General features: G+C 42.2%; 1 protein-coding gene across 1 annotated transcript; it reads left to right on the top strand.

Annotated features, from left to right (window-relative positions):
- The first annotated feature begins 8,822 nt into the window (after positions 1 to 8,822).
- LOC116914715 (beta-defensin 4-like) lies at positions 8,823 to 10,975 on the top strand. The gene is made up of 2 exons (XM_032919146.1): positions 8,823 to 8,880; positions 10,842 to 10,975. The coding sequence occupies exons 1-2, from the start codon at positions 8,823 to 8,825 to the stop codon at positions 10,973 to 10,975; spliced, it is 192 nt and encodes a 63-aa protein (XP_032775037.1).
- Positions 10,976 to 14,849: the final 3,874 nt, after the last annotated feature.

Below are 14,849 nucleotides of genomic sequence, written 5' to 3'. Positions count from 1 at the left end.
CTCCCAGATCAAGGCTTCACTAGCTGCAGCCCCCTACAAAACCGCCCGTAAAGAGGTTTGATACAGACCTTTCCATAGAGTAGAGCAATGCCCCAAACCCCTCTCCCACAGTTGAGGACATGGCCACAGGTGACATAGGCTCAAGACAGAGCAGTCACAGAAGACAATGCTCCAAATCCCTCCTCCACAGAGGACATGACCACAGGTCACATAGGCACAAGACAAATCGGTTGTAGATACAGGATCATGACTCCAAATATGTAGATGAGGTCTTCTGAAGCTCTCAGGCCAAACCAATAGGAAATACCTGTTGTCAGACATAGGAAGTGTGGAAATTATGCAAATGGGAGGGATGGTGTATTAATTCAGGCTGAGCATTTATAGACAATTATCCTTCCACGTTTTTTGTCTGTTCTTCCTCAGAGTGGAGGAAATATCTTAGTGCTGGGGATGAGTAAGCATGCTTTTTCAATACAGGACTTCAATCTCACAGGCAAACAAATCCCGAAGAGGGGTGAGACAGCATGTGGCAATCCTCCAATCCCAGACAGAACTTGTTTACAACATGCAACATCACCCTCACCAAGCCCTGCCATTTCTTAATCCAGCAGAAACTTCCTCTTTGGATCAAACCATTATTACAGATCAATCAACAGCTACTCTCCAGAGCAGAGCAGGCCAATAGTGAGCAGAGAAAAGTAGGGTAAATGGGAATAGAGGATGTTGGTGATTAATAACAGAGAGGAGAACCACGCCTGGTGTCCACTGCATCCTTTGTTTATCATCCTCATTGAAGCTGATGAGAGGGGATTGGAGCTACTCTTAGTATAGTAAAAATGTGCAATTTGAAGTGATGGATAAACTATCCTGAATTGATCACTGCCTACCTATGTATATACTGAGATAGTACACAGAAGTCCACAAATATGTATATTTACTGTGTCTCCTTTTCTTTTTTCTTTTTTTCCTCCATCTTTATTAACGTGGATATTTCTTATTTATATTTCAATTGTTTCTTTTTTTCTTTATTAACTTAAGTATTTCTTATTTACATTTCAATTGTTATTCCCCTCCCCAGTTTCCCGGCCAACATCCCCCTAACCCTTCCCCCTCCCTTCCTATATGGGTGTTCCCCTCCCCATCTTCCCCCATTGCCACCCTCCCCCCAAGAATCACATTCACTGGGGGTTCAGTCTTGGCAGGACCATGGGCTTCCCCTTCCACTGGTGCCCTTACTAGGCAATTCACTGCTAACTATGGGGTTGGAGCCCAGGGTCAGTCCATGTGTAGTCTTTAGGTAGTGGCTTAGTCCTTGGAAACTCTGGTTGGTTGGCATTGCTGTTCATATGGGGTCTCAAGCCCCTTCAAGCTCTTTCAGTCCTTTCTCTGATTCCTTCAATGGGGGTTCCGTTCTCAGTTCAGTGGTTTGCTGCTGGCATTCGCCTATGTATTTGTGTATTCTGGTGTGTCTCTCAGGAGAGATCTACATCCAGTTCCTGTCAGCCTGCACTTCTTTGCTTCATCCATCTTATCTAGTTTGGTGGCTGTATATGTATGGGCCACATGTGGGGCAGGCTTTGAATGGGTGTTCCTTCAGCCTCTGTTCTAAACTTTGCCTCCCTATTCCCTGCCAAGGGTATTCTTGTTCCCCTTTTAAAGAAGGAACGAAGCATTCACATTTTGGTCATCCTTCTTGAGTTTCATGTGTTCTGTGCATCTAGGGTAATTCGAGCATTTGGACTAATATCCACTTATCAATAAGTACATACCACATGTGTTTTTCTGTGATTGGTTACCTCACTCAGAAGGATATTTTCCAGTTCCATCCATTTGCCTATGAATTTCATAAAGTCATTGTTTTTGATAGTGGAATAGTATTCCATTGTTTGGATGTACCAAATTTTCTGTATCCATTCCTCTGTTGAAGGGCATCTGGGTTCTTTCCAGCTTCTGGCTATTATAAATAAGGCTGCTATGAGCATGTGGAGCATGTGTCTTTGTTATATGTTGGGGCATCTTTTGGGCATATGCCCAAGAGAGGTATAGCTGGGTCCTCAGGTAGTGCAATGTCCAATTTTCTGAGGAACCTCCAGACTGATTTCCAGAATAGTTGTACCAGTCTGCAATCCCACCAACAATGGAGGAGTGTTCCCCTTTCTCCACATCCCTGCCAGCATCTGCTGTCCCAGGAGTTTTTGATCTTAGCCATTCTGAATGGTATGAGGTGGAATCTCAAGGTTGTTTTGCTTTGCATTTCCCTTATGACTAAAGATGTTGAACATTTCTTTAGGTGTTTCTCACCCATTTGGCATTCCTCAGCTCTGAATTCTTTGTTTAGCTCTGAACCCCATTTTTAAAAGAGTTATTTGTTTCCCTGCAGTCTAACTTCGTGAGTTCTTTGTATATTTTGGATGTAAGCCCTCTATCAGTTGTAGGTTTGGAAAAGATCTTTCCCCAGTCTATTGGTTGCTGTTTTGTTTTCCTAACAACAGTGTCCTTTGCCTTACAGAAGCTTTGCAGTTTTATGAGATACCATTTGTCAATTCTTGATCTTAGAGCATAAGCCATTGGTGTTTGTTCAGGAAATTTTCTCCAGTGCCCATGTGTTCAAAATGCTTCCCAACTGTTTCTTCTATTAGTTTGAGTGTATCTGGTTTGATGTGGAGGTCCTTGATCCACTTGGACTTAAGCTTTGTACAGGGTGATAAGAATTGATCGATCTGCATTCTTCTACATGCTGACCTCCAGTTGAACCAGCACCATTTGCTGAAAATGCTATCTTTTTTCCATTGGATGGCTTTGGCTCCTTTGTCAAAAATCAAGTGACCATAGATGTGTGGGTTCCTTTCTGGATCTTCAGTTCCAATCCACTGGTCTATCTGTCTGTCTCTGTACCAATACCATACAGTTTTTATCACTATTGCTCTGTAATACTGCTTGAGTTCAGGAATAGTGATTCCCCCAGAAGTCCTTTTATTGTTGAGGATAGTTTTAGCTATCCTGGTTATTTTGTTATTCCAGATGAATTTGCAAATTGTTCTGTCTAACTCTCTGAAGAATTGGATTGGTATTTTGATGGGGATTGCATTGAATCTGTAGGTCGCTTTTGGTAAAATGGCCATTTTTACTATATTAATCCTGCCAATTCATGAGCATGGGAGATCTTTCCATCTGCTGAGGTCTTCTTCAATTTCTTTCTTCAGAGTCTTGAAGTTCTTATTGTACAGATCTTTTACTTGCTTGGTTAAAGTGACACCGAGGTACTTTATATTATTTGGGACTATTATGAAGGGTGTCGTTTCCCTTATATCTTTCTTGGCTTCTTTCTTTTTTGTGTAGATGAAGGCTACTGATTTATTTGAGTAATTTTATACCCAGTCACTTTGCTGAAGGTGTTTATCAGGTTTAGTACTTCTCTGGTGGAACTTTTGGGATCACTTAAATATACAATCATATCGTCTGCAAATAGTGGTATTTTGACTTCTTCTTTTCCAATCTGTATCGCTTTGATCTCCTTTTGTTTTCTGATTGCTTTGGCTAGGACTTTGAGTAATATATTGAAGAAGTAGGGAGAGTGGGTAGCCTTGTCTAGTCCCTGATTTTAGTGGGATTGCTTCAAGTTTCTCTCCATTTAGTTTAATATTAGCGACTGGTTTGCTATATATGACTTTTACTATTTTTTGGTATGGGCCTTGAATTCCTATTCTTTCTAGGACTTTTACCATGAAGGGGTGTTGAATTTAGTCAAATGCTTTCTCATCATCTAAAGAAAGATCATGTGATTTTTATCTTTCAGTTTGTTTATATAATGGATCACATTGATGTTTTTCCGTATATTAAACCATTCCTGCTTCCCTGGAATGAAGCCTACTTGATCATGATGGATGATTGTTTTGATGTGCTCTTGGATTCAGTTTGCAAGAATTTTATTGAGTATCTTTGCGTCGATATTCATAAGGGAAATTGGTCTGAAGTTCTCTTTCTTTGTTACGTCTTTGTTTGGTGTAGGTATAAGAGTAATTGTGGCTTCATAGAAGGAATTCGTTAGCACTCCATCTATTTCAATTTTGTGGAATAGTTTGGATAATACTGGTATGAGGTCTTCTATGAAGGTCTGATAGAATTCTGCACTGAACCCATCTGGACCTGAGCTCTTTTTGGTTGGGAGACTTTTAATGACTGCTTCTATTTCTTTAGGAGTTATGGGGTTGTTTAAATGGTTTATTTGTTCTTGATTTAACTTGGGTACCTGGTATCTGTCTAGTAAATTGTCCATTTCCTCCAGATTTTCAAGTTTTGTTGAATATAGGCTTTTGTAGTAGGATCTGATGATTTTATTGAATTTCCTCTGATTCTGTTGTTATGTTTCCCTTTTCACTTCTGATCTTGTTAATTTGGGCACACTCTCTGTGTCCTCTGGTTAGTCTGGTTTACATATCTTGGTGATTTTCTCAAAGAATGAGCTTTTGGTTCTGTTGATTCTTTGTATAGTCCTTTTTGTTTCTATTTGGTTGTTTTCAGCTCTGAGTTTGATTATTTCCTGCCTTCTACTCCTCCTGGGTGTTTGCTCCTTTTTGTTCTAGAGCTTTTAGGTGTGCTGTCAAGCTGCTGATATATGCTCTCTCCTGTTTCTTTCTGTAGGCACTCAGAGCTATGAGTTTTCCTCTTAGCTCAGCTTTCATTGTGTCCCATAAGTTTGGGTATGTTGTACCTTCTTTTCATTAAATTCTAAGAAGTTTTTAATTTCTTTCTGTCTGTCTTTCTTCCTTTCTTCCTTCCTTCCTTTCTTTCTTTTTCTTTCTTTCTTTCTTTCTTTCTTTCTTTCTTTCTTTCTTTCTTTCTTTCTTTCTTTCTTTCTTTCTCTCTGTCTGTCTGTCTGTCTGTCTGTCTGTCTTTCTTTCTTTCTTTCTTGACTAGGTTATCATTGAATAGAGCATTATTCAACTTCCATGTATATGTGAGCATTCTTTCCTTACTGTTAGTGAAGACCAGGTTTAGCCCGTGATAGTCTGATAGGATGGATGGGATTATTTCTATCTTTCTGTATGTGTTGAGGCCTGTTTTATGACCGATTATATGGTCAATTTTGGAGAAAGAACCATGAGGTGGTGAGAAGCAGGTGTATCCTTTTGTTTTAGGATAGAATGTTCTATAAATATCTGTTAAATCTGTTTGATTAATGACATAGTCTGTGTATGTCTTTGTTTAATTTCTGTTTCCATGATCTGTCCATTGATGAGAGTGGGGTGTTGAAATCTCCTACTGTTATTGTGTGAGGTGCAATGTGTGCTTTGAGCTTTAGTAAGTTTTCTTTTATGTATGTAGGTGCCCTTGTATTTGGAGCATAGATATTTAGGATTGAGAGTTCACCTTGGTGGATTTTTCCTTTGATGAATGTGAAGTGTCCTTCCTTATCTTTTTTGATGACTTTTGGTTGAAAATCAATTGTATTCAATATTAGAATGGCTACTCCAGCTTGCTTCTTCAGATCATTTGCTTGCAATGTTGTTTTCCAGCCTTTTACTCTGAGGTAGTGTCTGTCTTTGTCTCTGAGATGTGTTTCCTGTAGGCAGCAAAATGTTGGGTCCTCATTGTGTATCCAGTTTGTTAATCTGTGTCTTTTTATTGGGGAATTGAGTCCATTGATGTTGAGAGATATTAAGGAATAGTGATTTTTGCTTCCTGTTATATTTGTGTTTGGATGTGAGATTGTTTGTGTGCTTGTCTTCTCTTTGTTTTGTTGCAAAATGATTAGTTTCTTGCTTTTTCTAGGGTGTACCTTGCCTCCTTGGGTTGGGCTTTATCATTTATTATCCTTTGTAGCGCTGGATTTGTAGAAAGATATTGTGTAAATTTGGGTTTGTCATGGAATATCTTGGTTTCTCCATCTATGTTGAGAGTTTTGCTAGATACAGTAACCTGGGTTGTCATTTGTGCTCTCTTAGGGTCTGTATGACATCTGTCCAGGATCTTCTGGCTCTCTTAGTCTCTGGTGAGAAGTCTGGTGTAATTCTGATAGGTCTGCCTTTATATGTTACTTGACCTTTTTCCCTTACTGCTTTCAATATTCTTTCTTTGTTTTGTGCATTTGGTCTTTTGACTATTATATGACGGGAGGAGTTTCTTTTCTGATCCAATCTATTTGGAGTTCTGTAGGGTTCTTGTATGTTTATGGGCATCTCTTTCTTTAGGTTAGGAAAGTTTTCTTCTATGATTTTGTTGAAGATATTTACTGGTCCGTTCAGTTGGGAGTCTTCACTCTCTTCGCTACCTATTATCCTTAGGTTTGATCTTCTCATTTTGTCCTGTATTTCCTGTTTTGGACCAGTAGCTTTTTCCATTTTGAATTATCTTTGACAGTTGTGTCGATGATTTCTGTGGAATCTTCTGCTCCTGAGATTCCCTGTTCTATCTCTTGCATTCTGTTGGTGGTGTTGGTATCTACAGCTCCTTGTCTCTTCCTTTGGTTTTGTATATCCAGGGTTGTCTCCCTTTGTGCTTTGTTTATTGCTTCTATTTCCATTTTTAATTCCTTCACCTGTTTGATTGTGTTTTCCTGGAATTCTTTCAGGGATTTTTGCATTTCCTCTCTATAGGCTTCCGCTTGTTTTTTGTGTTTTCCTGCATTTCTCTAAGGGAGTTTTTTATGTTTTCTTGAGGTCGTCCGTCATCATGATCAAATGTGATTTTAAATCTAGATCTTGCTTTTCTGGTGTGTTCGGATATTTAGTGTTTGCTTTGGTGGGAGAGTTGTGCTCTGATGATTCCATGTAGTCTTGGTTTCTGTTGCTTGGGTTCCTGTGCTTGCATCTCACCATCAGGTTGTCTCTGTTGTTACCTTGTTCTGCTATTTCTGACAGTGGTTAGAGCATTCTATAGGCCTGTGTGTCAGGATTGCTGTAGACCTGCTTTCCTGTTTTCTTTCAGCCAGTTATGGGAACAGAGTGTTCTGCTTTCAGGCATATAGTTGTTCCTGTCTACTGGTCTTCAGTTGTTCCTGTGGGTGTGTGTCCTGAGTCCACCAGACAGGTCACTTGGAGCAGAAAAGTTGGTCTTACCTCTGGTCTCAGGCTTGGAGTCGCTTCTCAGAGCCGGGTTTCAGCTCCCCATGAGCGTAACAACCAGAAGGGCCTGCCCTGCCTTCACTGGGGACCCTGTGCAAAGGGGGCCCAGATGGCACTAGGCATTTTCCTCTAGAGTCAGAAATGTGGGCAGAGAGTAGTGTCCTCTGGCTTCCCAGGCATGTCTGCCCCTCTGAAGGTCTAGCTCTCCCTCCCAAGGGATTTGGGTGCAGGGAGCTGTTTGAGCAGGTCCCTTCAGATTTGGGCAGTTTCTGGACCGAAGCATTGAGTGCCCCTATCTTCCTGTTCCCAGAGGCCCTATACAGTTTCTCCTTGGGCCAGGTATGTGGGCAAGGGTGGACAGTACTGGAGGTCTCTCCTACCCTGCAGTTCCAGGAGTGCCCACCTGTCTGGGCATGATCTCTCTCCCACAGGGTGTGGGAGCAGGGAGCTATGGACTGGAATCATCGAGGTTTGGGCCCCAGCTAGCTCCTTATTTTTTTTTTTTTTTTAAAAAAACTCTTCTGTATGTCAGTTTAAAAATGTGTCTACCAAGCCCAATACCATGGGATTTAACAGCCCAGCAGTGAGTGAGGCATTGAGTGCGGGGCCAAACTCTTCCTTCTTCAGCTCAAATAGCTTTGCTGCTAACTCCATAGAATAGGCTTTGTCAAAACTGTTCTTAAATTATAGATTTCTTCTTGTCTGCTTGTTCCTTTCATCTTCCTGTAGAGAGGAAGAAATCCTGATTAATGTAAGTTATTTTCCCTTACAACATCCTCATCTCTCAGTTCTTCCCATGTGATAAGGCCTCATCCTTGGCAATGTTTTTTTAGGATAAAATGACCAGCTGGGTCAAGAGACGTCACTCAGAGGCAAGCCCATAGCCTCTCTCAGAACAGTTTCCAGGAAGAGCAAATGGGACAGACTGGAGCCCCAATGTCACAGATTCTCAGATAAAATTCAAAAAGCAAATTGACCCTCAACACTGATACTCGCATCCTGTTAGAGAGAGGAGAAACACAGACACTAAGTCTAGCAAGTCCCAGGCGTTGGCCATTACCTCCTGTCTAGAACCATCTACTCACTGTTGGGCTTGGGCTCCACGTTCAGGGAAGATGTTACCAACGTGTTGCTTTCTCTAAGAACGGGTACAGCACACATACCTGACTCCATGTAATTCACACTGGGGGGACAGTGAGGTACTTGAGGTTTTTAGTAATAAATACCTTTACCATCGAGCAGTACCTTGAAGGAGTCTATGAGACTAGGTCCATATTCTGACCTGTAAAACCTTGGGAAACCGTGGCTTGGCTCACATTCTGTCAGGGTCAGCAGCTGAGTGTGCTCAATCCTTCATCTCCTCAGTGAAATCAGGCTGTACTGAGGCCTAAACTTGTTGCCAGATTCTGGAATGACCAAGTCAAATGTCTGAGGTACAGGCAAGAAAAGCCAAATTGTAACCAGTAAGTCTGCCCCAGGACAGCATGGGTCCCTCCCACCTAAAAGGAAGGGCAGGAAATGCTCTTTGTGAGCAATGCAGGAGGAAATCATCTGAGGATCTCCACATTTGCATAAGAGACACTGAGTGTGCTCTCAAAGAGCTAATCCTTGACAAGAGAGGTAAGGTGCTCTGTATTTCCTAATTGCAATTATTGGGTTCTACTCAGTGTAGAATCCTACCTAGGAGGAAGCACCTGGCACTATATAAGGCAGTGAGCTCAAGTCTCTCTGCATCTCTGCACCTCACCAGCTTCAGTCATGAGGATCCATTACCTTCTCTTATCATTTCTCCTGGTGCTGCTGTCACCACTTTCAGGTGAGTTGGGGAAGTACGGTGGTCCCAAAGTGAAATGAGAAAAGCTGCCTACCTGGTGTGTGTGTGTGTGTGTATGTGTGTGTCTGTGTGTGTGTGATTTGTCTCTCTCTGTGTGTCTGTCAGTCTCTGTCTCTCTGTCCCTTTGTCTCTTTGACTCTTGTCTCTCTCTCTCTAACCCACTCATTTCCTTACCTTTTCCTTTCTTTCCTCTATGCACATTATAGACAGTGTGCATTGTGTGACACCAACAGAAACCAAGGACTATTGCTTATTGCTGTGGAGGAGCCTAGCATAAACTCATGCTGAGCTGATCCACAGTCCTTGACTTCAATTCCTAACTCCTGGTGCTAAGGTTAAGATTATGAAGTGAGTCTCTTAAAGGTAGCTTAAAAATAATAACATGAGGAATGTTTGATTCCTATCTGAAGAAAAGGTATTCATTTTGAAATCTTTGCATTTAAAAAGTAGAGTCTCTGCTTCCCTAGAGACACCTTTATAATAAGCAGCCCATGCTCTTCTGGAGAACGTCCTCTTCCCCTGCCCCAATGAAAGAAGACCCTTGAGCACACACTGTGTACAGGGTAATGAAGCTCAGGGGAGCCTAGGAAACACAGTTTCCAAACTCCGCCTAAATTGTATTTTGTGGAAAAGGTTAATATTCTTTTAAATTTTGTGTACATGTATGTATATGGGTATATGTCACACAGTATAGTACCCACAGAGGCCATAACAGAAGATCTAATCTCTCAGAGATGGAGTTAGAGGCACACATGGGCTGCCTGATATGGTAGAAGAGACGGATCCCAGGGCTTCTGCAGGAGCGGTCTGCACTCCTCACTGCTGAGCCATCTTTCCAGGACCCAGGTTGTGTTTCATCCTTGGCAGTAGGCAAGCAGAAGAAAAGGGATCTGCAAGTTAAGAGAGGGAGCTAAAAGAAGAGAGAATGTGAAATGAATGAATGACGCAGAGGCCTCAAACTGCATCAGACAGAAATTATAGAGAGAAAAACATAATTTCACTAACTTTGTTAATGAATTCTGGTTTACAGAGGAGCATCTGTGTTCCATGCGATACCCCAAAACTCTGTCTGACATTTAGATGAATGTGAAGGAGGGACAGGGAAAAAAGGAAGTAGGGAATTTAGACCTGATATTACATATTAGAAACTATCATAAAAGTTATTTTTTACCTTTGATTTCCATTGTAAGTTACTTAGAAATCAAGTTATCATTAAGCAAGTCCTACACATTGATATTTGGGTCAAAGACTTGTTTAAAGTAGGTACCTGGAAGTTAAAATACCTTAGTTAAAAATAGGAAGATGGCTCAGTGATTAAAAGTATTTGTTGTGCATGCATGAGGATCTGAATTTTGGTTCCGTATCCATGAGGAAGCAGAGAGAGATGATGCCCATGTGCTAGCACTAAGAAGGATCCCAGAGGCACACTGACCAACTAGCCAGACACACCACTCAGTGAGCTCCAGGTTCAGTGAGAAACTGTCTCAAACAATAAGTCGGAGAGCGGTTGAGGAACACATTTTATGGCAAAGTCTGGTCTCTCTATGTGTGTGTACCCTTGTACATGAATGCACACACTCGTATCCATGGGCTGTTTCTGATACTAGAACTTGTGTGTGGAGAAAGAGAGGCAGGGCTGCTGTGAAGCAGCTGAGGGCTCACACAGGATCTTCACCGAGCTCCCTCCTGCTGGCCCTGAAAGTTCCAATCAGTCAGGTGTGGAGTGGACCCTTCAACATTTGGGTCCTAGGAAGACCAGCACCCCTTAGGACAGAAGCAGTGACTAGAACCGGATTCAGTGCTACTAACAGAGACATTTTAGATTTTGTGGGTGGGGTGGGAGGGGAGCTTGCTGGGATTTAGTCAGGATAATAGCATATTGGTCTGTATTTCTGACCTGAGGCTTTTAACTCTAACATGTGTTTTTCTTACTTATTTTCCAGTCTTTACTCGAAGAATCAACAATCCATTCACATGTGCGCACAATGGAGGCATATGCTGGGGTCCATGCACTGGCAGTTTTCGACAGATTGGCACTTGTGGACTGCCTAGAATCAGATGCTGCCGACAAAAATAGATAAAAAGACTAATTAGATGAATACATTGCCCGAATTTGCTCCTTCATGAAAATGCACAAAAGGATCCAAATTAAAGTTCTTTGATAACATTCTAGGGCATCCAGCACCTTCTTTTGACCTTTATGGAGAACATATGCACAGTACATATAGGAAAAACACCATACCCATAAAATTAATAGTAGTAATAATTATAAATTTAAAAATTGAGTCATTGAAGAAAAGTCTTTACCTTCAGCCTTCTCACATATGTACACATGAATTAATCCATACAATCAAATGATATAACACATACACACACACACACACACACACACACACACACACACACACACACACGAAAATGATTTAATATATCCACAAATAAGAATGACTGGATTTTTATTCATGGATAGCCTTTGACCTTTTGATTACACTGTGAATCCTATACACTTCATTTTGATGTTGGGCTCCTTAGACCCTGTCCTCAAAGAATTATATTTAATATTCCGTATTTTTATTTATTATAAATTTGTGTTTTTTGTCTGATGCTCAAAGTCACTGATGAATGTTGCTGGAATGACATGAAGTTGACTCCAGCAAGTGAAGCATCATTCTGGGTCTTCTAGAGGATGGTGGCCACTGCCACGTGGGGTAAGCCTCATAGGCTAGACCTTACCCTGACAGGTCCACCAGCTGTACAATCTCACTTTTCCTGCTAGCGGATCCCCAAGCATTGGTGGATTGGTAAGGTTTTCATTCTGTTCAGTGGGCATGGCACCTTCTCCCAAGGAGCTTTGATCACCCTCTACGATATTAGGGGATGGACATTCCAAAGTCCCTATGACCAGCCTCCTAGCTGAAGCCCCATGTTAGGAATTTGAGCCTTGGGTTACTTCTCTCTCTTAAGTAGTTTTCATGACCCCTCCCCATTGGGCGAATGCACCTATCTCATCTGATCTAGCAAACTGTTTCCTCCTAGGATTTAAAAAATCCTACACTTAGCTAAACTGTTTTTTTTAAACCTGTGAGTCCAGGACTCACTAACCACTAGCATCCATATGACAACTAGGCATGTGTAGATCTGGCTGTTAGTTATTAGTTATGGAATTTTTTCTTGTGAGTCCAGTACAAATAGCTCAATAACATCCCCACCCCCTAAATGTTGTCTCACCGCCTTCAGCTATGCCTCCAGGTTGCCCTCTGAGATGTACCAGGAAAATCTCAAATCTCTAAAACTAACACCCGATTTGAGGGCATCCAAACTTACACGCCTTTGCAACAAGGTCTGGATTCAGTACCTATTCATGGTACAGCAACTCCAAATGTCTACTAATGACACATTCGATCCCACCACTTTAAGGGATCTTCATATGTATTCCCAGTGGTCAGGTAAATGGAAAGAGGTCCCTTATGCCAAAGTTTTTACCTATCATCGCTCCAAACCCTCTCTCTAGTCTTCTTGTGCCCTGACTCAATTTCCTCTAACTAGGAAACCTCTACCAGTTGATCCTACAGAACTCGATCCAGCTAACGACTGCCCACTTACCACTGCGGACTTGTCTCTACAACCTGTTCTAAAATCCCAGCCTCCTCAGCTTCCTCTTCTCATCAGACATCCACGGAGCCTCTTTGCTCAACCTCCCCAGATTCCTCTCCACCTCCTGTGCCAGCTGCAGGCCACTCCAATCTTCCTCCAGTGGCTCCCACTTTCAGCCCTCGCAGCACTCATTCTAAGTCTACAGCTAAACTCCCCACTTCTCCCCCTACCCAATCTAACCCTGCATCCATCCTTCCTTCAAAGGAAGTTGCTGGGTCAGATGGTCTATTCAGAATACATGTCCCTGTCTCACTAAGTCAACTTTCTCAAATGGAAAATAGACTGGGATCCTATACCTCCAATCGTTCTGCCTTTAGCAAAGAATTTCAGTATACTACTCAGCCTTATAGCTTGACTTTTCATGATGTAATATGAATCTCAGTAATAATTTACTTCCCGACAAACACACTCAAATGTGGGAATAGGCAAGACTTTATTGACTATTTTGTTTTTAGAAGGCAAGACCCTCGAAGGCTTAGGTAAAGTAGATAAAAGCAAGAACTCACTACATTGCTTTGTACTTCCAAAAATGACAGGGCCCTTTGGTTTTCTGATAGACCCAGAATTGTAGGTACACACAGAGCAGCCTACTACTAGGTCTGGGGGTGTACATACACAGAACAGCGCAATACTGGATCTGGGGGTGCAAACACACACCACTCCACACACACACACACACACACACACACACACACAGAGGTCACCACTGGAGCTGGGGCATGCACACAGAGTAACACATAGATGCATATCAGTAATCTGGGCTTAGACATAGGAGAGCACCATTGGAGGTGGGAGTGCATACACACAGAGCAGCTCACTACTGGATCTGGGTACCCACACAGAGCAGTGCACTACTAGAGCTGGGGATACACACACACACACACACACACACCCACACACACACCACTCAATGGTGGACCTGGGGCATGCCCACATAACAGTGCACCACTGGAGCTGGAGGTGCACACAGAGCAGTAACAACTGGAGCTGGGAGCGCACATAGAGCAGCACATGACTGGAGATGTAGGTGCACACTCAAATACCAGCTCACTCCTGGAGCACGGGTGCACATAGAGTAGCACATCAGTGGAGCTGGGGGCGGACACACAATTCCAGCACACAATTGGAGATGAGGGTGCCCACAGAGCAGTGTACCACTAGACCTAGGAGTGCACACAGAAAATGAATTCATTTACTTTTTACTGAGGAAAGTGAGGAAATTATGCAAATGGAGAGGCTTAAGCTTTTTGCCAGATTCTGGAATGACCAAGTCAAGTGTCTGAGGAACAGGCAAATAAAGCCAAATTGTAACCAGTAAGTCTGTCCAAGAGTGCCATGGCTTCCTGATACCTAAGAAGTAGGGCAGGAAAATGCTCCTGGTGAGCAGTGCAGGAGGAAATCATCTGAGGCTCCCCATATTTGCCTAAGAGACACTGATTGTGCTCTCAAAGGGCCACTCCTTGGCAATAGAGATAAGGTGCATTGTTTCATAGTTGTAATCAATGGGATTCTAGTCAATGTAGAATCCTACACAGGAGGCGGCACCTGGCACTATATAAGGCAGTGAGCTCAAGTCCCTCTGCATCTCTGTACCTCACCAGGCTTCAGTCATGAGGATCCATTACCTTTTCTTCATGTTTCTCCTAGTGCTGCTATCCCCACATGCAGGTAAGCAGGGGAATAGGGTGGTCCCAAAGTGAAATGAGACAGCTCCCTGCCGAATGTGTGTGCGTATGTATTTTTGTCTCTTTATCTGTGTGTCTTTCTGTCTCCCACTCTCTCTATGTATCTCTCTCTTTTTCTCTGTGTGTCAGTCTGTCTTTCTCTATATATGTGTATGTCTGTCTCTGTGTGTATGTGTCCTTCTTTCTGTCTCTGTTTTTGTCTCTCTATTTCTCTTCTACCCTTATTACCTTTCCTTTTTGCATTCTTCTAACAACATTTTGGACAATGTGTATTGTGTGACTGCTAACACAAACCAAGGACTCCTTCCTTTTACCTTGAAGGAGCCTAATGTAGACTCATTCTGAGCTGATCTGCAGCACTTGACTTCCAGCTCTTAACTCCTGGTGCTAAGCTTAAGATTATGAAGTGAGGCTCTAATAGGTAGCTTAAAAAAATAACATGAATAATGTTTGATTCTTATCTTAAAAAAGGTATTCATTTTGAAATCTTTACATTTAAGGAGTAGAGTCTCTGTTTACTCTAGGGAATCCTTCAGAATAACCAGCCCAGCCTCTATTTGAGAACTACCTCTCCCTCTACCCCTATGGAAGACCCTTAAACACACACTGTCT

The sequence above is a fragment of the Rattus rattus genome, chromosome 13 (genome assembly GCF_011064425.1).
Source record: "Rattus rattus isolate New Zealand chromosome 13, Rrattus_CSIRO_v1, whole genome shotgun sequence".
Taxonomy (NCBI): domain Eukaryota; kingdom Metazoa; phylum Chordata; class Mammalia; order Rodentia; family Muridae; genus Rattus; species Rattus rattus.
Note: the sequence above shows the minus strand (reverse complement) of the source record. Positions and strands in the feature narration are given on the sequence as shown.